Source organism: Euphorbia lathyris, chromosome 5, assembly GCF_963576675.1.
Source record: "Euphorbia lathyris chromosome 5, ddEupLath1.1, whole genome shotgun sequence".
NCBI classification, from domain to species: Eukaryota; Viridiplantae; Streptophyta; class Magnoliopsida; order Malpighiales; family Euphorbiaceae; genus Euphorbia; species Euphorbia lathyris.
The window spans coordinates 64,399,322-64,424,032 of NC_088914.1; the positions used below are offsets into that span (position 1 = coordinate 64,399,322).

At 38.0% G+C, this 24,711-nt stretch overlaps 1 protein-coding gene across 1 annotated transcript; it reads left to right on the top strand.

Annotated features, from left to right (window-relative positions):
• Positions 1 to 17,265: 17,265 nt before the first annotated feature.
• LOC136230565 (kinesin-like protein KIN-14R) lies at positions 17,266 to 23,070 on the top strand. The gene is made up of 18 exons (XM_066019670.1): positions 17,266 to 17,674; positions 18,009 to 18,304; positions 18,434 to 18,605; positions 18,705 to 18,775; positions 18,862 to 19,045; positions 19,185 to 19,294; positions 19,398 to 19,497; positions 19,581 to 19,667; positions 19,762 to 19,938; positions 20,023 to 20,296; positions 20,474 to 20,635; positions 20,740 to 20,955; positions 21,032 to 21,069; positions 21,171 to 21,334; positions 21,445 to 21,762; positions 21,922 to 21,996; positions 22,081 to 22,149; positions 22,270 to 23,070. Exons 1-18 carry the CDS (start codon positions 17,479 to 17,481, stop codon positions 22,762 to 22,764), a joined length of 3,204 nt encoding a protein of 1,067 aa, XP_065875742.1. The 5' UTR covers positions 17,266 to 17,478; the 3' UTR covers positions 22,765 to 23,070.
• The last annotated feature ends 1,641 nt before the right edge of the window (positions 23,071 to 24,711 follow it).

Genomic DNA, 24,711 nt, shown 5'->3' on the forward strand with positions numbered 1-24,711 from the left:
GTACGATGATTTTAATCTCTACCATAAGATCTTAACAAGTCCAGATCTAACGGTAACTGACCAAATTCACTTGGTCAGTCACTAACCAGGTGAGATGAACTAATTATTGTTAAAATAATTATTGTTAAAAAAGGAAAACATATTTCACAAGATTAAGATTTGCTATACCTCCTATCTATTCTGACATAATTTTTTAAATTTATAATTTTTTATATATTTTATTAACATATGTTTGGGATAGTTGCTTAGTTGTTGATAATAACTACTTATTATTATTCTTAACTATTTGTTGTTGTTAATTATTTATTATTAGTAAAGACATTAACTGTTGCAACGATAAAGGTCTTTGAACCTTAAAGCGTCTGAAACTTGGATGCCGCCAAACCTCACATCCCGTCGGACTATGGTCATAGGGAGGAGGACATGGGTACTTTGAAAACCCGCACCTATTGGAAACTATAACAGGACCATCTAGTCATATGGTGCCAGCTCTAGTTACACAAGAATCGAGAAGGTCGGATAGGATTTGTGAAGAGCATGTAAAGTATGGTCTGCTTATATAAGAAAGTGGTGAAATTTTGGCAAATCACCGAGATAAACCAACTACTTATAATGAGGCTATTGAAAGCACTGAATCGTCTCAATAGCTTAGAGCCATGAAAGTTGAGATACAATCGATGTACGATAAACCATGTTTTGACCTTTGTTGATCAACCAAAAGGTGCGAGGGCAATCGATAGTAAGTGATGTTTCACATTGGAAGTTGATAACACCTTCAAGGGACGTTTGGTGGCTAAAGGTTTCAAACAAATCCATAGGATAGATTATGAGGAAACTTTTTCCCCAATCGTCATGCTCAAATATATAAGGATAATTCTTACTATAGTTATATTCCATGACTATGAGATATGGCAGGTGGATGTCAAAACCTCTTTCCTGAATGGACACCTCAAAGAGGATGTCTATACGAATCAGTTAAAGGGTTTTATCTGGGAGGGTTTGCAAGCTTCAGAGGTCCATCTATGGACTAAAACATCCATCCCGGAGTTAGAATATTCATTTTGATGAAGCAGTAAAAGAATATGACTTCATCAAGAACGAAGACGAGCCTTGTGTGTACAAGAAGGCTAGTGGGAGCATTGTAGTGTTCCTGATTCTCTATGCCGATGATATCCTGCTCATTAAAAATGACATTCCTACCCTCAAAAAAATAAAGGAGTGATTAGGGAAGTGCTTCACAATGAAAGACTTAGGTGAGATCGAGACAATACTAGTATCAGGATCTATAGGGATATATCCAAACGGCTTCTAGGCATATGCCACGAATGGTACATAGACAAAGTGTTATACCTATGTTCAGTTTGACCAAGGCAAAGAAAGGGCTCATATCCATGCATCAAGGTGTTGTCTTCAAAATAAGATGGGGCCCTCTACCAAAGAGGAGAAGGAAATCATGAATAAGACATTGTATGCTTCGATTATCGAATCTATTATGTATGTTATGCTCTATACCAAACCAAATGTTGCATATACACTAAGTGTAACGAGTCAGTTCCAAAAAGACCATGAGGAGGCCCATTAGAGTATTGTCAAATGATATTGAAGTAAAGAGGACTAAGGATAAGTTTTTGGTGGATGGAGGTGAGGAAGAGCTTGTTTTTAGTGCTTACTATAATGCAAGCTTCCAATCCGATGACGACAAGCTGAAATCCTAGATGGGATATTTTTTTACGTTAAATAGAGGTGTTGTCATCAACTGGAGAAAGGAAGTTAACAGAAGGGGATGGCTATTGCTGGTGGTACTTCGACAAAGGCAGGTGGTTTGATGGTGGCTGAGGATTTAGACGGTGATTAGGGATGTTGAATTAGGGTTAACATATCTCATAAGAAAAGACCTAAACACTCCAATAGGAGAGATGATATTTTATTTATATAATAGAGAAATAAGGAGATCGCATCATAAACCATACTCGATAATTTATTAAAATGGAAACTAACCTTAACTGCATGATTTCTCACAAAAATGGAACTAAAAACTGAAGTTTTGCGATGAAGGATCTGTTGGTCCCGTGTGATTAGTTCCAAGGAGGGGTTAGGAACTAATGTAACTTTTTAGTTAATTATGCTGACTTAATCGATTCTTTAAGTTACTTATCTTAGGTTAGGTCAGCACGACCGAGAGATGTAAGACAGATTTAGTCAGATGCTGATTAGAACTGTTTTACTTGTGAGTTGGGAATTAACACTTGAGGTCAGCTTCCAACTCAGCACCAAGATTACTCAGTGTCAGCTTTTACAATTTATATCCTGAGCAATTTAATCAAGCAACACATACATATATATTGAGAAAGAAGGTTAGAAATTACTCAGCAAGATTTATCCTGGTTCGGCCTCTCTACCTACGTCTAGTCCCCAGAATCCCTCCGGGCTTTTTCAATCCAATACTGAGCTCTTTAAAGGTAGAGCACAAACCGTTTACAAGGCAGTCGAATATGCAAGAGTACCTTCCTCTATTCGTCTACTCAACTCCTACTGAGCGCTATAACCGAACACTCAGATTCTCTACCGCTGAGTACTAAAACCGAGTACTCATCACCACTCTCTCAATCTTTTACAATTGATACAGACTTGTTCTTTCTAGATGAAGAACACTTTAGATGATTCAATCTAGCTTTTACACAGAAATAGAATTTTGGTGTAAGATCTTTTTCTTGTTTGAATGTGCTTTGTATGTATGCTCTTTTTCTTTTGTAATTTTTTTCGGCAATCGGCAAAGGATCTAAGAATGAACTTGCCCTTTTATAGTTGAAATCTGAAGCTCAATCATTTGAATCTGGATCTATCCGTTGAATTCAAACGGCTCTTTCTTGCGTCATTGTTCTGGTCAGCTTCAGATTTGCAGGCCAATCCTGTCGTCTGAATTCCGCAGGCGTCGGGCTTGTCTTCTTCCTACAGGTTCATCTTTTAGTGCCAGTTTCGTCTTTTAGCTAACGGATAGTTGACCCATGCATCTCGAAATTGACTTTGTGCGTAATTCCAAAGCTTCTGTTATTGGTGCAGACAGTTGTCAGATCTTCTCTTTTAGCAAACAGATCATTCGTGCTGTCCTGACGAACACTCAGCTTGACTTTATTGACGTTGCTTCTATTCTTTGTTTCTGAGTCATATTCTTACTCAGCTTCCGTAGTCAGCTTCGTCTGCAAGCTTTAGTTTAGAGGAAGACTTCTCTTCTTTGATACTGAGTTGCGTTCCACTCAGCTTCTTTGGTTAGCTTCATCTTCAAGCGTTTGTTCTGAAGATGACTTTTCTTCTATTATGCTGAGTTGTACTCCACTCAGCTTGTGCTGTGTTCTCATGCTGACTTCGTCCTGTCTTACTTTTTATTTCTGTTTTCATTTATACTTATACTCAACATTGAACAAACATATTAGTACAATTAAATCAAAGCACTTAAATTTAATTGCCCCTTAATCATGGATTAACTTAAATAATTTTGTTAAATCAAAATCATGTGGAAAGGTGTTTCAACAAACTCCCCCATTTTGATGTTGGCAAAATATTTAATTATGAAACTCAGCATTGAGATTCCCCATGATTAAAGTTCTTTTTATACTTCTGAAGTTACTCCCCCGTAAGGGTTGCATCTATTTGACTTAAATTAACTCTAAACCTTCTAAGATTTAATCGAGTAAAATTAAGACATGCCTGTACTGACTTAGTTCAATTCTAGACCTTTCAAGATCTAATTCAGATGAGCCTAGGTCAGCTTTCAGAAGTTTGCCAATACTTGGAACATATGTTACTCAGTTTGATACATAGTCAGTTTAGGTATCAGAGTTATGAAAAGATGTATCAGAGTTAATGTGTACTGAGTATGTTCCTTTTTAATTTTGTTTGTTTGTTCATTTAAGACAGATCAGCACAAAGCACAATAAGTAAGTAAGCATCACATAAGATATGTCAATTTGAATAAAGGATGCATAAATATATATATAGATGGTCAGCATTAACAAAATAAAACACGCCAGATTAAATTACAAGTCAAGTACTAAGACTAGTCAATCTATTTCTTCCTGTTGACTTGAGCTTGGTTAGCTAATCCTTTGCCTTTGGCGTTTATTTGTTACTGACTCTGAGTTGCGGAACCAGATGCCTCTCCCATTTTCTACTGAGTTCCAGCAGCTTGCTTGTCTTTCTCCCCCGTTTTGCCATCATCAGATGAGGGAGGAATAAATGTTTCGTGAAGAATAGCACGAGTCAGTTTTGATGAGTATGCTTGGAGTTGACTCGTACTCTCCCAAAGACCGTCGAAGACTGCCATGCCATCATCCAGAGTGGAAGCAGGTATCCTGATGGTGGAACTAAGCATACTCAAAAGATACTCCTGTGATTTCCCGATCTAAGTGATAGAGTCTGTCAGCCTAGCATAAGATTGATGGTACATTTTGAGCAACGCAGCATCATAGAACTGACATTGAGCATTGGTATGCCGGACATGTTTAAGTGTGGCTTGAGAGTACTTCAGAATCTCATTTGTCTTTACTTGGTCAGTATCCATTTCTTCTTTACTCAAGTTGAGTAGTCGAACGGCTTCACTAATTTGCTCAATGGAACACTGGGAGGAGGAAGAGATTAACTCACGAGTTCCGGTCAGCTCAGAAGTTAGCTGGGTAAAAAGTTGATTAACCTCAGCAGAGGTTGCATAGATTGAGTTCCCAGTTGACAAAGTGTTGAGTTGGCCCTGGATAGAGTTCATATGATTTACCATGGTCAGCTGGAGTTCAGCCAGCTTCACTATAGATTCTTGCTTGGGTTGTTGAGATGCGAGGGATGTCATGACACTCATCAAGTCCTTGAGACCCTTGATTTCAGTTAAAAGTTGAGTGAAAGAGGAAAGTTATGTTGGCTCAACATTAGCAGACCCAGCAGCATCGGCATGAGGCTGATGAATATCCTGAAGTAGGGCTTGAGCTGAGTCGATGATTCTTCGTCCAGACTCAGTGGCATGCAAGAAGGTATAGGATTCATCAGTTTGTGGTTCAGAGGCCGTCATTGGAATAGCACCGAATGGAGGAGGTGTTTGGTGCTGTCTAGAATTAGATGTGCCAGCGTGGTCAGCAGCTGGTCTTTTGTTCAGATCACCAGTAGTAACTGACTGTTTATCACTCTGCGATAAAGGATTTGGAAGAAGTGGATCGAAAGATATATTGACCTACTCAGCGTCATTCTGTGTTGGAGTAGTTTGTGAAGGTTGAGGTAGTTCAGTGCTGACCTGAGCAGGATTTTCCTTTACTAACTCTCTGTCTTGAGTAGCAGGAACTTCGAGCTCTTGCTCGGCAGAAACAGGACCTTATGGAGCTTTGGGGTCGGCTTGTTCCTCAGCTTGAGAAACAGAGGCTTGCTTTTCCTTAAGTTGATCCGAGGTTGGCTCAATGATGGTGCAGAAGAATTGGAACTAGAGTGTAGTAAGGTCAGAGATCGGTTCCCTTAGGGGAGAATCGTCCAGAAGGTCAATGACTGGAGATTTTTGAGCCTTTCGTTTGAGTCGTTTGCCTGTGTTGAGTTTATTTATCGGAGGAGAGGGATCAACAGCAATTGAGTCAAGAGACTCAAAAGAGGAGTTCAGCCCAAGGTCAGCATTGAGATCACTCACAGCTTTGTCTTTTGCTATAGACTCAGCATCAACTGTCTTACTTTGCTCAGTTGGATTCTCAGTCTGCTCAGCATCAACTGTTTGATTTTGCTCAGCATCAACATCCTTACTTGGCTCAACATCATCTGTCTTTTCACCAACAAACTGACCTTCAATATTATCCAGTTCTTCTCCTTGGTAAGTGGGAGGTTTCTCGAGATCGATTTCTTGACTTCTCATAAAATGTGAGTCTTCAGAGACTAAAAAGTCAAGAGGAGGTGCATCAAGCGGTTTTAACCCAGAAGTTTTCTTCTTCTTTTGCAAAGGTTGCTCGGGGGTTTCCTCACTTTCTTCCTCAGGCTCAACTTGCCTTTTTCGTTTCTCTGCTGACTTAGGTTCCTCCTGACCTTGCTCAGCATCAGCTTTCTTCGCACTTGATACAAACCGAATCTTCTTCGGTGCTGAGTTAATATCTTTGGAAGAGGTTTGGGCAGCTTTCCTCTTTTTATCCTGTCTAGTGCGGTCAGCAGATTCCTTGTTCACCACCACTTTCTTGCCTTTCTTGGTCAGCATAGCTTGTGCTCCTTCCTCAGCATTAACTTCTCCCTCATTTTCTTCAATAACCCCTTTTGCTTTCTTAGACTTCAGGGGTTGGTTGTAATGCTAACCCGAACAGCAGAGCCGTTGTTATTTCTGTACCCCAAATTTCTATTTCCCCGACAGTGCTCACCTGGTGGTCCTGGAGAATTTTCATGATGAGGGAGCCCATCCTGAGTTTCCCGGTACTCCGCTGAAATGCACCGATAAGAAAGACGGGCAGATTTAGTGGTTTGTAGGTCAGCATGTGCCAAATGAAGCACTGCTCGAAGTTTGAGGCAGATGAGGCAGAGTTGACCTTAGGGAAGATGAAGTTGGTCAGGATGTAATGAGCCAATTTTTGATTCTGACCCATACACGTGCTTGATATTTCTCCTTTGTGGTCCTTCGGTTTACAAAACTCAACAGGGTAGTCAAGTTTGGCATTTGTGGTCCTGAATTCTTTACCTTTGGCCGGCAGCTTTAGCAAAGTTGCTAGATAGGAAGGAGTAATCGCTATTTTCTTGCCTTTGACACTGGTTACCAGATGATCAACATTTTCCTTGTTAACCCTAAGGTTTGTGTAAAATTCCCTTACTAACTGTGGGAAGGTATTTCCGGGGAGAGAGAAGAATTCAGACCAGCCATTTTTGGAGATCCACTCACAGAAGGGTTGCTCAGCCTCTACGAATCCCTTAGAGAACCAGCGACACCGGAGTACCTCACAACTTTTGACGTTGTTGTACACAGGAAGGAATACATCTTCCTTTGGCTGCTTGTCTTTCTTTTCCTTCTTCTTCTTCGAAGGGGTTACTTGGTCAGCTTGAAGGTTTTTGCTTGGAGTTGAACCCTTAGTTTGGTCATGCTGACCATGTCCATGAGACTCAGTAGAGGTCTCATCATAGTCATGCTGAGCAGGTGAAGGAGGAATTTCATCGGAACGGTTGTCGTCGTAACCGGCACCAGAGACATTCTGAGAGTTTTGGAATTTAAACGAGAGAGAGAGAGATTGAATGCTAGAAATTTTGAATGTAAAGAGGTATGAGTGGGAATTCGTCCACTATTTATAAGGATGCCAAGTTGATCTGAAGGGTTGGAATAGCCGTTTTACCTCGAGATGATCAATCGACAATTATTCTGGCATTTATGACACAATCGGTGCATGTGTTTTCTAATTGTTACGCTTACGTCATCCTAGGTGGCTATTAATGCGCGTGCTAGCATTTATTGTGCATGAGAGTTTTACTCAGTTTCGAGAATCCTAATCGTTTGAGATTCTAGAAAGTCAGTTTTACATAGAAGGAATGTTCGTGTGCTTAGTAACTTAGTTTATGATAATCACTCAATATGTATGTCTACTCAGCATAGGGTGATATATTTCATATTTAGCTCAGCATATAATAGTTACTATTTTAGCACCAATCACTCAGCATGGTAATCACTCAACATTCAATTTAAACATAGAATTTTATTGAAGAGGATTAGACATACCGATAGCTTCCCTTAGTATGTTGAATTGCTCACGAGCTAGAGGCTTCGTAAAGATATCAGCAAGTTGTTCATCTGTTGGAACATAGGTCAGCTTGATCTCACCCTTGAGTACATGATCCCTTATGAAGTGATGCCTTATGCTGACATGCTTCATCCTGATGTGTTGGATTGGATTTTTGGATAAGTCAATGGCACTCTTGTTGTCACATTTGACTTCGATGGTCTCTATTTTTACACCATAATCCTCAAGCTGTTGCTTAATCCATAGGACCTGGGCCACACAGCTTCCAGCAGCAATGTACTCAGCTTCAGTTGTTGACAGGGCCACTCACGATTGCTTCTTATTGAAATAAGATACTAGACAGCTTCCAAGGAAGTGACACCCTCCTGAAGTACTCTTACGCTCTAGCTTATCTCGTCCATAGTCAGCATCAGTGTATCCAATGAGTGTAAAGTCATTTGTATTTGGATACCATAAACCTGCATTAACTGAGCTCTGCAAATATCTGAAAATTCTTTTTACATCTATAAGGTGAGATTCCCTGGGGTCAGCTTGGTATCTTCCGCAATAACATACTGAGTACTAAATTTCAGGCCTACTAGCGGTAAGATAAAGTAGAGAGCCAATCATACCTCGATATAACTTATTGTCTACTGACTTACCTTTCTCGTCAGCACAAAGGACAGTGTCAGTACCCATTAGGGTAGATATGGGTTTACATTCTTCCATGTCGAATTTCTTTAACATTTCTTTGGCGTACTTAGACTGACTGATGAAGATGTCGTTCTTCCCTTGCTTTATTTATAGTCCAAAGAAGAAGTTGAGTCCCCCCCATCATTGACATCTCGAACTCAGTTTGCATCTGTTTACTAAATTCTTTGCACATAGATTCATCAGTAGCACCAAAGATTATGTCATCTACGTAAATTTATGCTAGCAGGGTATTTTTACCCTTTTTCTTAATGAACAATGTTGTGTCAGCTTTGCCTCTGACATAGTTCCTGGTCAGCAGGAAACTGGTCAACCTCTCATACCAAGCACGTGGTGCTTGTTTTAGGCCGTATAGGGCCTTCTTGAATTTATAAATGTGGTTTGGAAATTTTGGATCTTCAAACCCTGGAGGCTGACTAACATATACCTCTTCGTTTATAAATCCATTAAGAAAAGCACTTTTGACATCCATTTGATATAGTTTGAAGTTCATGAAACTAGCATATGCACATAATATATGTATAGCCTCTAACCTAGCAACGGGAGCAAAGGTCTCACCATAGTCAATGCCCTCTTGCTGACTATAGCCTTGGGCTACAAGTTGGGCTTTGTTCCTGACTACATTGCCTTGCTCATCTAGTTTGTTTCTAAAGACCCACTTAGTTCCTATGGTCTTTTGATTCCTAGGTTTTGGTACTAAATCCCATACCTCATTTCTCTTGAATTGATCAACCTCTTCTTGCATAGCGTTGATCCAGAATTCATCGTGCTCAGCATCAGCAAAGTTCTTTGGTTCATAAACTGAGATGAACGTAACATTGCTAAGATATCTGCTGAGTTGATTTCTTATCATCAGGTTATTCTCAGCAGAATCAAGAATGGACTTCTCCGAGTGTCCTCTTGGAATCTTGATTTCTTTGGGTAATGTTGAGTTGTCAGGAATAGGTGTTTCTACAATATCTGCAGGAGTAGGTTGGTCAGCAAAGGTAATTTCGGGTTCGTGTTTACCTTTGGTCAGCCCGTGTGGTGATGACACAGTGGCTCCATTTTGGTCAGCGGAAGCTGAGCTTGGGTCATCTTCGGCAGACTGAGTTGTCTTTCCTACAGGGTCAGTTTCGTCGAACTCAACATGTACAGACTCTTCTACAACCTGAGTTCGTTTATTATACACCCTATATGCTTTACTGTTAGTTGAGTACCCTAGAAAGATCGCTTCGTCAGCTTTAGAATCAAATTTAGCAAGGTTTTCTTTTGTGTTGAGTATAAAACATTTACACCCAAAGGCACGAAAATAGCCGATGTTGGGCTTTCGTCCTTTCCAAAGTTCATAAGGGGTTTTCTTGAGTATAGGTCTAACTAAAGCCCTATTGAGTATATAGCATGCTGTGTGGACAGCTTCACCCCAGAAATACTTTGGAAGCCTATTTTCGCTCAGCATTGTCCTAGCAATTTCAACTATTATTTTGTTCTTCCTTTCAACAACCCCATTTTGTTGAGGAGTCCTAGGAGTAGAAAAATTATGGTCAATGCCACTGATTTCACAAAATTCGTCAAACTGTTGGTTTTTGAATTCTCCGTCATTATCACTTCTAATATGAGCTACTTTTAGGTCTTTGTCAGTTTCAAGCCTTTTAACTAATGTGGAAAACATCTCAAATGTTTCATCCTTTCTACTCAGCAAGATGATCCAAGTATACCGAGAGAAATCGTCTACAATGACTAAGGAAAATTTCTTACCGCCCAAGCTGAGTGGCTGGACAGGTCCGAAAAGGTCCAAATGTAGTAATTCCAATGGATGCTTGGTTGAGACAATGTTTTTATTTTGAAAAGACTTTTTCGGTTGTTTACCTTACTGACAATCATTACATAATTGATCTTTCTCAAATTTAAGTTTAGGTAATCCCTCAACTAATTGCTTTCTTGCTAGTTTGGCAAGGAGGTCCATGCTTACATGACCAAGTCTCCTATGCCGTAGCTAGGAGTTGTCCTCCTTTGATACTAAGCATATATTTTTTGAAAAATTATTTTCTAAACTCAACATGTAGACATTGTCAACACGAGGGGCAGTTAAAATCAAATTGTTTGTTTTTCCCTCGAGTATTTGACACTCAGTGGCATCAAATACAACCTTTCTACCGCTGTCACACAGCTGAGCTACGCTCAATAGGTTATATTTGAGACCCCTGACTAAGGAGAGTGACTCAATAGTAGGGTTACCTCCGATAGTACCTGAACCGACTATCTTACCCTTCTTATTATCTCCGAAGCTTACACTTCCTCCTCGTTTACGCTCAAGTGTGATGAATTGAGTTTCATCACTAGTCATGTGCCTCGAGCATGCGCTGTCAATATACCAAAGCTTTGACTTCTCCACGCACCTCAGGCTCACCTGCATTTTGAACTATTCATCTTTAGGTACCCAATTCTTTTTGGGTCCTCATTTGTTAGCATGAACAGGTGAAACATCATATTTTAATTTGCGACGACATATGTTTATGGTGTGGCCAGCTTTACCAGAGAAGTCACAATAGGTTACCCTTTGAGGGTTATTTTGTTTCTGGTCAGCATAATTGTGCTGAGCATGCCAACATACCTTAGTAGTATGGCCTTTCTTTCCGCAAAAGTCGCATTGGACATTCCGCCGAGTATACCAACACACATCTATAGTGTGTCCTCTTTTCCCACAACAGTCACACTGAGTGAACCGTCTATGCTGACCAGTACCTTGATATTCAGCATTGGGATAGAACTCTTTCTTAGCCGATTTACTCAGCTGATTCTGTATGGTTGTGATGTCCTTTCTTAGCTTCTTTGACTCAGTTTGGACTTCCGAGACAAAACCATGCATGACTTTTAGATTTTCATCTTGCCTGGTGTTGTCTTGGAGAAGATATCGGAGGTCACTCAGTTTGACCTCTTCAATCTCATCACATCGCCTACTGAGTGCCTTTATTTTCTTGTTACACTTTTTAGTTAGTGTGTATAAATCACTCAGGGCGTAACCATTTCATTTCTAAGGAAGAGTAAAGATGTTACCTCATTGGAGTGGTCCTCTTGGTCAGTGTCATCTGAGAGGTCAGCTTGCTCAGATCGGCAATGGCAGCAGCGTCGTCGGCCATGAAGCATATATTTGTTGTCTCATTTGCATCAGCTTCTGATAAGGTTGACTCATCACTGTCACTCCATGTGGCCACCATAGCTTTTCTGCTACCTTTCTTTTCTCTCTTCAGATTTGGACAGCTTGATTTAATATGCCCAGTTTGGTGGCATTCAAAGCACGTGACAGGCTTGGAGCTGTCCTTTTTGTATTTGTCACTGGACTCAGCTTTGTATTTGTAGCTTCGTCTGAATGGCCTTTTGCTGTTCTTATCATTCTTTCTTAACAACTTCTTCATTTTTCTTGTGAACATGGCCATTTCCTCATCGTCTGATGAGTCAGCTTCGATTGAGTCAGCTTTCATGATAAGTGATTTTTGTTTCTTGTCTTCTGACTTCTCTTTGGCTTCAAAGTTTTTCATAAAGATCTCATGGGTCAGCAGAGATCCGATCAGCTCGTCGTATTTGTACGTGGTCAAGTCTTGAGCTTCTTCCACGGCTTTTTTCTTAGCTTGCTAGCTTTTGGGCAGACTTCTTAAGATTTTCTTCACCTGCTCTTCTTCTGTGAAAATCTTGCCGAGTCATTTAAGCTCATTTATGACGTTTGTGAACCTTGAGTTCATCTCCGAGATGTCTTCAGTCTCATTCATCTCGAACATCTCGTATAATCTCATATGTTGATTCACCTTTGATTCCTTGACCTTGCTTGTACCTTCATAGGTCACTTCCAGCTTCTTCCATATCTCATGTGCTGACTCACAACCTGAAATTTTGTTGTACTCTGCAGCATCTAACGCACAGTGAAGCATATTGATAGCCGAAGCATTATTTTGCAATTTTTTAAAGTCATCCTCCGACTACTCAGTTTCACTCTTAACAACTTTTTCGTTGTCAACAGTTTTGTAAGGCACATATGGGCCTTGAACTATTGCAAGCCACGCATTCATGTTTGTAGCTTGAATAAAGTTTTTCATCCTGTTTTTCCAAAATGTATAGTTTGATCCGAAAAATAAGGGAGGCCTACTAATTGATAATCCCCTAGGGAGAATCTGTGTTGTTTGATTTCCTGGAAGGAAACGAGTGCTGTTCTCAGCCATTTATTGGGATCAGCTCAAGATAGTTATATCTTAGAGTAGTGAGCTACTGTACTCTGATACCACTTGTTGGTCCCATGTGATTAGTTCCAAGGGGGGGGGGGGTTAGGAACTAATGTAACTTTTTAGTTAATTATGCTGACTTAATCGATTATTTAAGTTACTTATCTTAGGTTAGGTCAGCACGGCCGAGAGATGTAAGACAGCTTTAGTCAGATGCTGACTAGAACTGTTTTACTTGTGAGTTGAGAATTAACACTTGAGGTCAGTTTCCAACTCAGCACCAAGATTACTCAGTGTCAGCTTTTACAATTTATATCCTGAGCAATTTAATCAAGCAACACATACATATATATTGAGAAAGAAGGTTAGAAATTACTCAACAAGATTTATCCTGGTTCGGCCTCTCTGCCTACGTCCAGTCCCCAGAATCCCTAAAGGCTTTTTCAATCCAATACTGAGCTCTTTAAAGGTAAAGCACAAACCGTTTACAAGGCAGTTGAATATGCAAGAGTACCTTCCTCTATTCGTCTACTCAACTCCAACTGAGCACTATAACCGAACACTCAGATTCTCTACCGCTGAGTACTAAAACCGAGTACTCAGCACCACTCTCTCAATCTTTTACAATTGATACAGACTTATTCTTTTTAGATGAAGAACACTTTAGATGATACAATCTAGCTTTTACACAAAAATAGAATTTTGGTGTAAGATCTTTTTCTTGTTTGAATGTGCTTTGTATGTATGCTCTTTTTCTTTTGTAATTTTTTTCGGCAATCGGCAAAGGATCCAAGAATGAACTTGTCCTTTTATAGTTGAAATCTGAAGCTCAATCATTTGAATCTGGATCTATTCGTTGAATTCAAACGGCTCTTTCTTACGTCATTGTTCTGGTCAGCTTCAGATTTGCAGGCCAATCCTGTCGTCTGAATTCCGCAGGCGTCAGGCTTGTCTTCTTCCTACAGGTTCGTCTTTTAATGCCAGTTTCGTCTTTTAGCTAATGGACAGTTGACCCATGCATCTCGAAATTGACTCTGTGCGTAATTCCAAAGCTTCTGTTATTGGTGCAGACAGTTGTCGGATCTTGTCTTTTAGCAAACGGATCATTCGTGCTATCCTGACGAACACTCAGCTTGACTTTATTGACGTTGCTTCTGTTCTTTGTTTCTGAGTCATATTCTTACTCAGCTTCCGTAGTCAGCTTCGTCTGCAAGCTTTAGTTTAGAGGAAGTATTCTCTTCTTTGATACTAAGTTGCGTTCCACTCAGCTTCTTTGGTCAACTTCATCTTCAAGCGTTTGTTCTGAAGATGACTTTTCTTCTATTATGCTGAGTTGTACTCCACTCAGCTTATGTTGTGTTCTCATGCTGACTTCGTCCTGTCTTACTTTTTATTTCTGTTTTCATTTATACTTATACTCAACATTGAACAAACATATTAGTACAATTAAATCAAAGTATTTAAATTTAATTTCCCCTTAATCATGGATTAACTTAAATAATTTTGTTAAATCAAAATCATGTGGAAATGTGTTTCAACAGGATCAACGACGATGAACTTCTGTCGTCAAAGGGAAGTGAACGATTTAGATGAAGGGAAGTGAATCGATTGGAACTGGTGAGTCATAGGATGATGAAGGAAAGTGGTGAGCGATCGAGGTGGGATGAAGGGTAGTAGGTTGTGTCGGCTGGCTATACTCATTAGTATTTTAGATTTGATAAAATATATTAATTATATTTAATATATACACATTGCTTGGATTAATATTTGATCAAAGTCGTAATTAAATATGTATATATACACACTCATTAGTATTTTAGATTTGGTAAAATATTCTAGATATGTAATGTGTTGTGTAATGAGTCTTAATATATAAATGGACCTCCAATTTGATCTAATTTTATAATTTACCCAAAAAAATACTCATTTTCTCTAAAATAATTTACTTTTTTTTCAAAAATAAATCAACAAGAGAAAATCATTAGAAAAAAATATAAAAAGTTTTGAATACAAAACATGTACTATTTGCATTAGGGGCTCATATTTTTTTATTTAAAAGGTTGGTTACCGAGATGATAAGTGAGAGCAGCAAATCGACTGACAAACACAAAACAACCCGAACCAAATATATTAAAAAGAATGAGAAGAAAAAAGGTACAAGTTACAATCAAAACAAGCCAGAGCGAAAAGAGAAAAGATAACAAAGTTTAACAGATTCTAAAGTATTCTGTTCTATTGGCGTCCTTATAGACAAAAGGAGCACAAAAGTCCGGAAAAGAGTTCCACCAACGGGGCTCCAAAAGTGATAGCGCATGTTTAGAAAGGGAGTCAACAACCGTGTTTGCCTCTCTGTAAACATGAGAAATTCGTATGATTTGCTGGTGACAAAGTTGCAAACAATATAGCCAATCCTTTCTAATTTCCCAATGCACATCAGTGGACCGCGAAGCAAAAAGATTCACTACATAGATCAAATCGCATTCCACCCAAAGAGAAAACCAATTAGAAATTGCTGTTTTTTTAATTGCGAAAATCACTCCCTTCAATTCTGAAAACCAGGCTTCTTTATTCCCTAGAGGAATAGCAAAACAAGCTCTAGGAAAACCTCTACAGGTGCGAAACACTCCTCCACAACCAGCTGTTGTCAAAGTAGCAGCACCATCAGTGTTAACCTTGGTCCAGGAAGTCGGTGGGGGCTGCCAAAAAAATGAAATTACTCTGCTCATTGGACGAGGAATTTCAGTAATGTTGAATTTTCCTAGGATTTCTCTGTCCGAAAAAAAAATTCCAATGCAACCTTTCCGAAAGAAGTCGATTTCTTTAATAGACTTCCAAACCAAACGTAGCGCCGTGGAAATATTAGGATTGATGCTATTAAAAATTGCATCGTTCCTAGTACGTCAAATGATCCAAATTGCGCTAACAATAGCTCCACACCAAAGATTAGCAATTTGGGAGCTAAAAGGTACAAGCATTGCCTTTAAAACTAGATTATAAACATTGGATGAGCAGTCCAACCTTGCACCGAAGATCCTCCTAATAGCAATCCAAATTTGTTTAGAGAATAGGCACTGAACCAGAATATGATCATGAGTCTCAGCATCGTTTTTGCAGAGAAAACAATATGAGACCAGGCTGAGCCCGTGTTGCTGCAATTTTCCAGCCGTGGAGAGCTTGCCATGAATAGCCTTCCAAGCCATCAAAGATCTTGAAGGAGGTAAAAACTCTTTCCAAATGAAAGAATGCCAATCTACTTTATAATTCTTCCGACGAATCCAATTAAAAGCTGATTTGACAGTGAAAACACCGTTGTTTGAGCGCACCCAACAACAAATATCCACCTCCGTGTCTGCAACAGAAACTCGTCGTACCTCCGCTTCCATTGTCGAAGGTAAAATTGGTAAAGTATTCCAGCCATTTTCGTTGCGAAACTCGCTAATAGTAGAGCTGCGACGACGCTGTTCAGCTATCGAGAGACCAAGCTGATCAGCTAAAGATGGTCGTAACCAATTATCACTCCAAAAATTCAAAAGCGACTGAGTTCCGAAAAGCCAGTAACTGTTTTCATGAATTTGAGACAATGATTGTTTCACCGAATGCCAAATTGCGGAAGTAAATTGTGAGCCGCGAATCACCCTCCCCGTTTTACAGAATCTGTTCCGAAGCAGCGAAGGGATATAATCATGAGATTGATATTCATATAAATTAAAATAACAATACTTAAAAATTATATTTGTAGTCGTCTTTGTCCCTTCGTGGATTTTGTAAGGTTTTATTCATTGTGTTTTTTTTTGGTAGGAAAGGAAAGAAAAAACAAACAAACACTCATTGTGTTTTTCATCTAATAAATATAGAAGCATTTTCATAAAAAAACAATACTTAAAAATAAATAAATAAATAAATAGTAGGGATTGTTGTAAAATATAAGTACAAAAACTTCAATAATTATTTAATCAGAAATTACAATATGATCCCTAAAAAAGCAATATTAAATCAAGCATTCATGACATTATGTAACTATGATGCCTTCTATGCTTACTTTGTTTTTAACAAAGTAAGCTTTACTTTGTTTTTTCTACCATTGGATGAGCTTACTTTGTCAAAGTTCATCACCATCCAATGATAAAGTAAGCTCATCCAATGGTAGAAATAACAAAATAAGCATAGCCGTTGTCAAAAAATAAAATAAAAATAAGCATAGCCTAACTCATGTAACTATCCCATTACAATATGTCTAAATCTTAGTAATATAGAGAAATTTACGTACGAATTCACTTTTAAAAAACTATTTACAATTATATTAAGTCGAATTATGTCAAATTAATAAAATCATTATAAATTCACTTTCAAAAAAACTATCTATAATTATGTCAAGTTATAATTTTGAATTATATCAAATTAATAAAATCATTATTTTTAATCTATTTTAAGAATTCGCGTTTATAAATTAGAGATCGAGGGTATATAGAATACTTAAAAAAAAATATTAGATAACATATTCAAAATTAAATTTAATGATTTGATTTATTCGCAATTTTATAATTTTTCAGAATTAAATAATGACATACTATAATAAAGGAATTAATAAGGACCCAAACCCCTCTTCTCCTAGCCCAAATTGAAATAGATGTGCAATTCAATTAACTAGGCTTGCAAATGATACCATAACGGTAAGAATTCCCAACGGTCGATTATAATTCAAATTTGAACATTCTCCGACCCAGGCCAGCGCCACACACAAAAGCGTAATAGCCAAAAGACTTTCACTCCTTCCTTTTCTTTCAAACCTTAACCGATTCTTGCTGCCCTTGAGCTTTTTTCGTTTCACACACTGTCCAAACCCATTTACAAACGCCCAAAAAGCTTTTATCTTTATGGAGGATAATAACGTGTTCTTAGTACCAGCTTCCTCTGATTCTAGGGTTTTTGATTGGGAGGAAAATTTGAAGTTGGATCAAGAAATCAAAGACTCTACTATGGACGAAGGTTGGGATTCTTTGGTTGATTCTATGCTTTGCGATTCCAATGCCAGACTAATCCCATCTGGGTTTTCCAGTTCACATTCTACAGGTTAGAATTATCATTCAATTCTGTTTCGTTGCAATTTCCCTTTTTCTTCCTTATTGATGAGAATGAATGACAATCAAACTCTGGGTCTTCTTAATTCTTAATATCTTCATAAGAATTAAAATATAATGAAACTCATGAGAATAACTTGTGTTTTCTTGAGTTCCAAAAATCTCATCTTTTTTTTTTTTTGGAAGTCTACTTCACTAATTTTAACGCATTCTGTAGTTTTATAGGATTGTAATTTGAAGATTAAGGTGATATACTTTGCAATTATTCTATAAGACTCTTAATTCTGAAAACCCCTTTCATGGATGGTCTTTTTTTTTTTATTCAGATGAAATTGTAATGTTTGTAAATTCCGGAGGTGAAGCTTTAATTGAACCGGATTCTACTGTGAAAGTTCTGGGTGACGTTAATTTTGAAGGGGGAAATATTGTAAGAACGAATGAGCTGATAAATGAGGCTGGAGATCACCCATTTATCTATCAGTCTGCACGACTCGGTCACTTCTGTTATCAGTTTAATCTTCCTCCTGGTAGCTATTTTGTTGATCTCCATTTTGCTGAGATTATAAACACAAATGGGCCTAGAGGACTCAGAGTATTTAATGTACTCGTGCAGGAGGAGAAGGCAAGTCAATTTAATTAACCTAAAAATACTTTCAATTGCAATTTTTCTCATTCTTATATTTGGTATTCATTCTTCAATGGGTTTACAAATATAAATGCTGAAATTTCCTTACTTTTTGGGAAATGGCAGATCTTGTCAGAATTTGATATATTTTCTCTTGTGGGAGCAAATAAACCATTACAATTAGTTGACTCAAGGGTTTCAGTGAAGGATGATGGGATAATTGTAATAAGATTTGAAGAGATGATTGGAAGCCCAATTGTTTGTGGAATTTGTATAAGGAAAGCAACGGAGTTATCAGGTAAAAACGATATTACTTTTGTTGCTGCCTAATTCATAGCTAATTCATATCCTTAGGGATGAATATGTTAAATTTCATGGCATTTGTGAATGAATACAGTTCCTCGTCTGTCACAAGATCATCTTAAATGCAACAACTGTACTGCTGAAATAGAAGTTTCTTCACATCAGGTTCGATGCATCCCATACAGAAAGAATTTCAACTTCAGAGCATTAGAAATATTATTTATATATATACTTTCATTTTGGGGTAGCAGAAGAAACTCATGCGCACGAAAGCTACAGACAAATATGAAAAAAAGATACAAGAACTCATGACTGAGTGTCAGCTTAAGACAAATGAATGCTCTCAGGCATGGATGTTGTTGAATGAAGCAGACGAAAAGCTGCAGAAGGTTAGAATGGAGCTTGACAACAAAACCTTTCAGACACGTTCTCTAGGTAATTTCAGCCATTGCTGATCTTATAGGGGAGAAAAAGTTATATCAGTTAGTACTTTCCATTTATTAAGTTTGGTTCTTCCATTTATTGTAGGCTCCTTTTAGGTAAAATTTAGTAATATAGTCTTTCCCCATGACAGATGAAACTGTAGGGAAACAAGCTGAAAACCTGAGGAGTATTACCAGCAAGTATGAACGTGATAAAAAGTACTGGTCCGCGGGAATCCAGGACTTACAAGAGAAACTTAGGGTAAACAATGGCTTTTGTTGAAGTGAATAGTCAAAATTTATCCTCTTAATGTTCATTCTCTATTTATTAAATGGTTTCAATAATTCGTCTGATGTATGCGTAGGTGTTGAAAAAGGAGCATGCTCAGCTCTCTTATGAGGCTCATGAATGTGCTGATTCAGTACCTGAGTTGAATAAAATGGTCTCAGGAGTTCAAGCATTGGGTAAGCATGACTTTACCACCAAGTGTAGTTAAAATGGTTTGCAGTCATTTGAACAATATAAGGACTTATACAATCTATTGCAGTCGCGCAATGCGAGTATCTTAAAGAAAAGTATAGTGAAGAGCAAGCCAAGAGAAAGGAGCTATATAATCAAATTCAGGAGGCTAAAGGTATGTTTTATTTTTCTCCCATTCCTGATTGATATAGAGATTTATTTGCTGTGTGAAAAGGGAGGAATTAATAACTTTCTCTTTTGAATATCAGGAAATATTAGGGTTTTCTGTCGGTGTCGTCCTCTAAACAAGGAAGAGATATCTGCTGGGTGTGCAACAGTTGTTGACTTTGATGGAGCAAAGGATGGAGATCTTGTGATTCTAACAGGTGCCTCTACCAAAAAGCCTTATAAATTTGACAGGGTTTACTCACCAAGAGATAATCAAGGTATTCGTCGAGCTATCATGAGTATTTGGTCCGTATAGTGTAGCTTTTCTCGTATGAAAACCTTCTGTTGCTTTGTCTTGACAGTTGATGTCTTTGCGGATGCTTCTCCGTTGGTGCTTTCAGTGCTAGATGGCTACAATGTTTGTATATTTGCATATGGTCAAACTGGAACAGGTAAGACATTCACAATGGAGGGTACTGAGCAGAACAGAGGAGTCAACTACAGGACTCTTGAGAAATTATTTGAAGTTGCTAAGGAAAGAAATGAAACTTTTACATATAGCTTATCTGTTAGCGTGCTTGAAGTCTATAACGAGCAAATCAGGGACTTGTTGGCTACAGCTCCCGCATCAAAGAAGTAAGTTATGGTATTTCTTTTACATGCTCAACTCATTGCTCTACTTAAGTGAGCTGGTAAACTTTTGGATGTTGAAAAGAGTTGATTCATGATATATGCAGTGTAGGCTGATAGATGAATTTATAAGTAAAACAAGCAAATTCAAATTCCACTGATTCTCATTTTCTGTACTACTAGATTGGAGATAAAACAATCTTCTGAAGGGTCTCATCATGTTCCGGGGATTGTAGAAGCTAGAGTTGACAACCTGAGAGAAGTCTGGAATGTACTGCAGGCTGGAAGCAATGCTAGAGCAGTTGGTTCCAATAATGTCAATGAACACAGTAGCCGATCCCATTGGTATCAACTTCATGCTCCTTTGTCTTTCTTTGGCTTAGTTATTTGTGTCATGATTCCTTTCTTTCCGTGGTTTATCGTCTAAAAATGATGTCCATTTGAATCAGTATGCTAAGTGTAATGGTGAAAGCAAAGAACTTGATGAATGGCGAATGCACCAACAGCAAGCTGTGGCTTGTCGATCTGGCAGGCAGTGAGAGGCTGGGAAAAACTGATGCGCAAGGGGAACGACTGAAGGAAGCTCAAAATATTAATAGATCTCTTTCGGCTCTTGGAGATGTCATATATGCTTTAGCAACTAAAAGCAGTCATATTCCGTACAGGTAAGTAAACTTTTCTGGGTTCTCCTCCTGTGATTTTATATGCAAAATTATGACATTTTACTTAATATGGTTTCAGGAACTCCAAGTTAACACATTTACTGCAAGATTCACTAGGTAAATACCTTGTACTGTGGGATTTCTATAATTTTGGAGGGCTGCCAAACTTTTTCTATGTTTGGTCATTGTGGCTTAGAGGTTTTATGTGTGTTATACAGGGGGTGACTCCAAAACTTTGATGTTTGTTCAAATTAGCCCTTCAGAGCAGGACTTAAGTGAGACTGTGAGTTCATTAAATTTTGCCACTCGCGTTCGAGGAGTTGAGTTGGGTCCTGCAAAGAAGCAGATTGATTCAAGTGAGCTTCAAAAGATGAAAACTATGGTAGGTTTTGTCGTTCACAGGCTGTCAAAGATCCCATCCATAAAAAAATACGAGTTCTACTATTCAATATCTAATAATATATTCACTGTTTTTTTTTCTTCCTTGTGAAGCTTGAGAAAGCAAGACAATCATCCAAATCAAAAGATGATTCTCTGAGAAAGTTAGAAGAGAACTTACAGAACCTTGAGAACAAGGCGAGAGACAAGGATAATATTTACAGAACCCAGCAAGAGAAGATCAAAGAACTTGAAGGCCATCTTGATCTGAAGTCTAACTTGCATAGCCAAACAGAGAAGCAAGTTTTACAACTTTCAGATAAACTGAAGGGGCGGGAAGAGATTTGCAATGGTCTCCAACAAAAGGTCAAGGAACTGGAGAACAAAATGAGGGATAGACAACAGTTGGATTCTGCTGCTTTTCAAGAGAAGGTTGGTTTCTTAAACAATTAATTTTTATTTCGAAATTCGTAACTTGATCTTTTCGGAACATATTAATGTATTTACATGTGGAATTTGTACTTCCATAAGGTAGAATTCTCATTTATATTAAAAGGAAAGCTGAAATGCTATTTTTTCCTTTGCAAACAGATTAAGGAACTTGAGAGCAAGTTTAAAGAGCAACTGCAAGACTCCGAATCTTATTCCCTTGCACTTCAACAAAAGGTTAGATACTTTATTGTAATCAGAAACTTATTGTTGATACATACTGTGCATGATTAGATTAACATATTTGTTTACTTTCTACAGATTAAGGAGCTCGAGAGAAAGTTGAAGGAGCAGGAACAGAATCCCGAGACCTTGTTACTTCATCAAAAGGTCTCTTTTTATTTTTATTCTTATCTCCACTTTAAGTAGATGGTCACAAGAACATGATGCTTATGGAATTAAATACTATATTAGGTGACACTTTTATGGAATTTTCCTTTTGTAATGCAGATTAAGGGGCTGGAGGAGAAGCTGAGAGAGCAAGAGAATCAATTGCAAAGTATGCAAGCTCATGATTTTTCGGATGTAAGAGCCACGCCGCATGAAGGAAAAACTTGCATGAGACATGATGAATTCCTGATGGACATAGAATCTCATGTCTTAAAGAGTTCAAACTCGATGAAGCGACCATTAAGTCAGGGGTCTGGATTAGCGAAAGGAAATGATAATGTACATGAGACTAGAAAGAAAAGACAATCTAGGAGTTCAGAAATAGAAAACAACATGATACCAGTACCAGCTCCATTCCATGACAGCAGCAGGAGTAGAAAATCCGATCCGCCTAAGGTTGTTGGTAGAGTTATGAGAACAACATCAACATCAAAGGGGGTAGCAGTAACATCTACGAATGGAACTTTGAGTCATAAGAGGATTATGAAAGAGCAGGCACAAGGAGCAGCACTTATCAGAGAGAGGGATGCCAAGAAAAAGATTTGGTCTAGATAGCAGCAGTTAACTACGGTCAACACTGGCTTGGTGTTACTTTTTTAATCTTTTCCTTTGTATTCTTATCCTGTTTACATATGTATTTTATCCTGCAAATATAGCTGTTTGTGTATGGGATTATGTAATCTCAACTCAACTATAGATTGCATACCACATCAAATGACAATATTTTGTATCCTCTTTAGATGGAATTTCGTTTACACATTAGAATGTGTAGCAAAGCAAGATGTAGCTTAAGGGTTTCTTTCTCTTCATTTTTTTAAAGAGAGCTTTTAAAGATAAGGAATTGGGGATGGAGTTCTCGTATAGGTGTACCATTTGAGTTCTCGTATAGGTGTACCATTTGAAGTATGTCCAATTGGTTGACTTCTTATTTTCTTATTTTCATGACTTGTGTCTTTGTTTTGTTTATTATTTATTGTTTTATTACTTTTTTCAATCTGATATTTGATGAGGAGATTATTATAAGCATTAGAGTTTCTAATTCGGATTGGGTTTAAAGAGAAAAATGTCAAAGGCCCAATATCATCATTAAAGCCCAAGTCACAAGAGATCTATAATTGTTATATCAAGTTAGAAAGCTCACCATCTTATATTAAGTTAGAGAGCTAACCACTCTACCAAAGGGCATAATCTACTTCCACCACAAATATAAGGTATATAAAGGCCAGCCCATCAAAGGTATGCAACTAACTCATTCACTTTCTTTCTCTAATCTCTCAATAACCTTAGCATTGAAGGGTCCACCCTAGGCCAAGATCCTTGTCAAAATAGACCTCTAATTATTTGGTATGATGTCTAATTATTTGGTATGATGATTGTGGAATCAATATGTACCTAATAAGTTTTTGGAACTATCTACTCGAACAATGAATGATAGTGCTCCTAAGGCTTCGAGGCGGGGATGTAGGCCCTCTAATTACTCTTACTTTGATAGGAGATGTTGAAATAACCTTAAACGGGAGCAGATACTCAAGGACTCCCCAAACTAATGATGGAAGAAATTCACAAAGCATGATGTTCAGACACAAAGTAGACTTAATCTAAATATGAAGAGTGTTTTTAAGGTCAAAGTCATCAAATTGCTTGATGCTTGAATCATCTATCCAATCTTTGATGCTTTTTAGACAAGCCCTGTCCAAGTTGTTCCTAAGAAGGTAGGCATGACTGTAGTAAAAAAATGAGAACAATGAGCTTATCCCAACCAGAATAGTCACAAGCTAGAGATTTTGCATTGATAATTGCAAATTGACTGATGCAATAAGAAAAGACCATCTCCTTTTGCCATTTATAGATTAAATGCTTGAAAGATTGGTTGGTTATTCATTTGATTGTTCTCTTGATGGGTATTCTGGTTATAATCAGATTCACATTCATCATTTAGATCAAAAGAAGATAACCTTTACTTGTGCCCATGACACATGCCTATTGGAGAACGCCATTTGGTTTTGCAATGCACTTGAAACATTTCAGAGGTGTATTGGTGTGTTAAATACGAACGCTAGCAAGTGTACTAGGTCGTCTATAGTATTTGGTAAGACCAAGTGTCGTATTCCACAGGGATTGGACTTTAGTGAGAAGAATAAGTTACCTTAAGTGTTAGATACAGATCTTGAGTTGATGAATAGTCTTAACTTTGACATACACACAAACAAAGAAAACGAATAATAGGATAAATGAATTCAAGATGAACAAGCATAGACCTAGCCATACGCCTAACAAACAACTGTGCCTAACTTTTATCTTTAAGTGAAGTAGATCTATATTCCTGAGTTGGGTCTCTCCCTCATCGGTCACTAAGGTCCGGTCTCCCATTTCCAAAGATTCTAAGTAAGTGATATTAACCAAGTGTCCTTGTGCTAACATACAAATAAGCATTAAGCAACAGGAAGCATTCATAAAGAAACCCCAATATGTGGTAGTTTTCGTGTCTGTCCACTACGACAT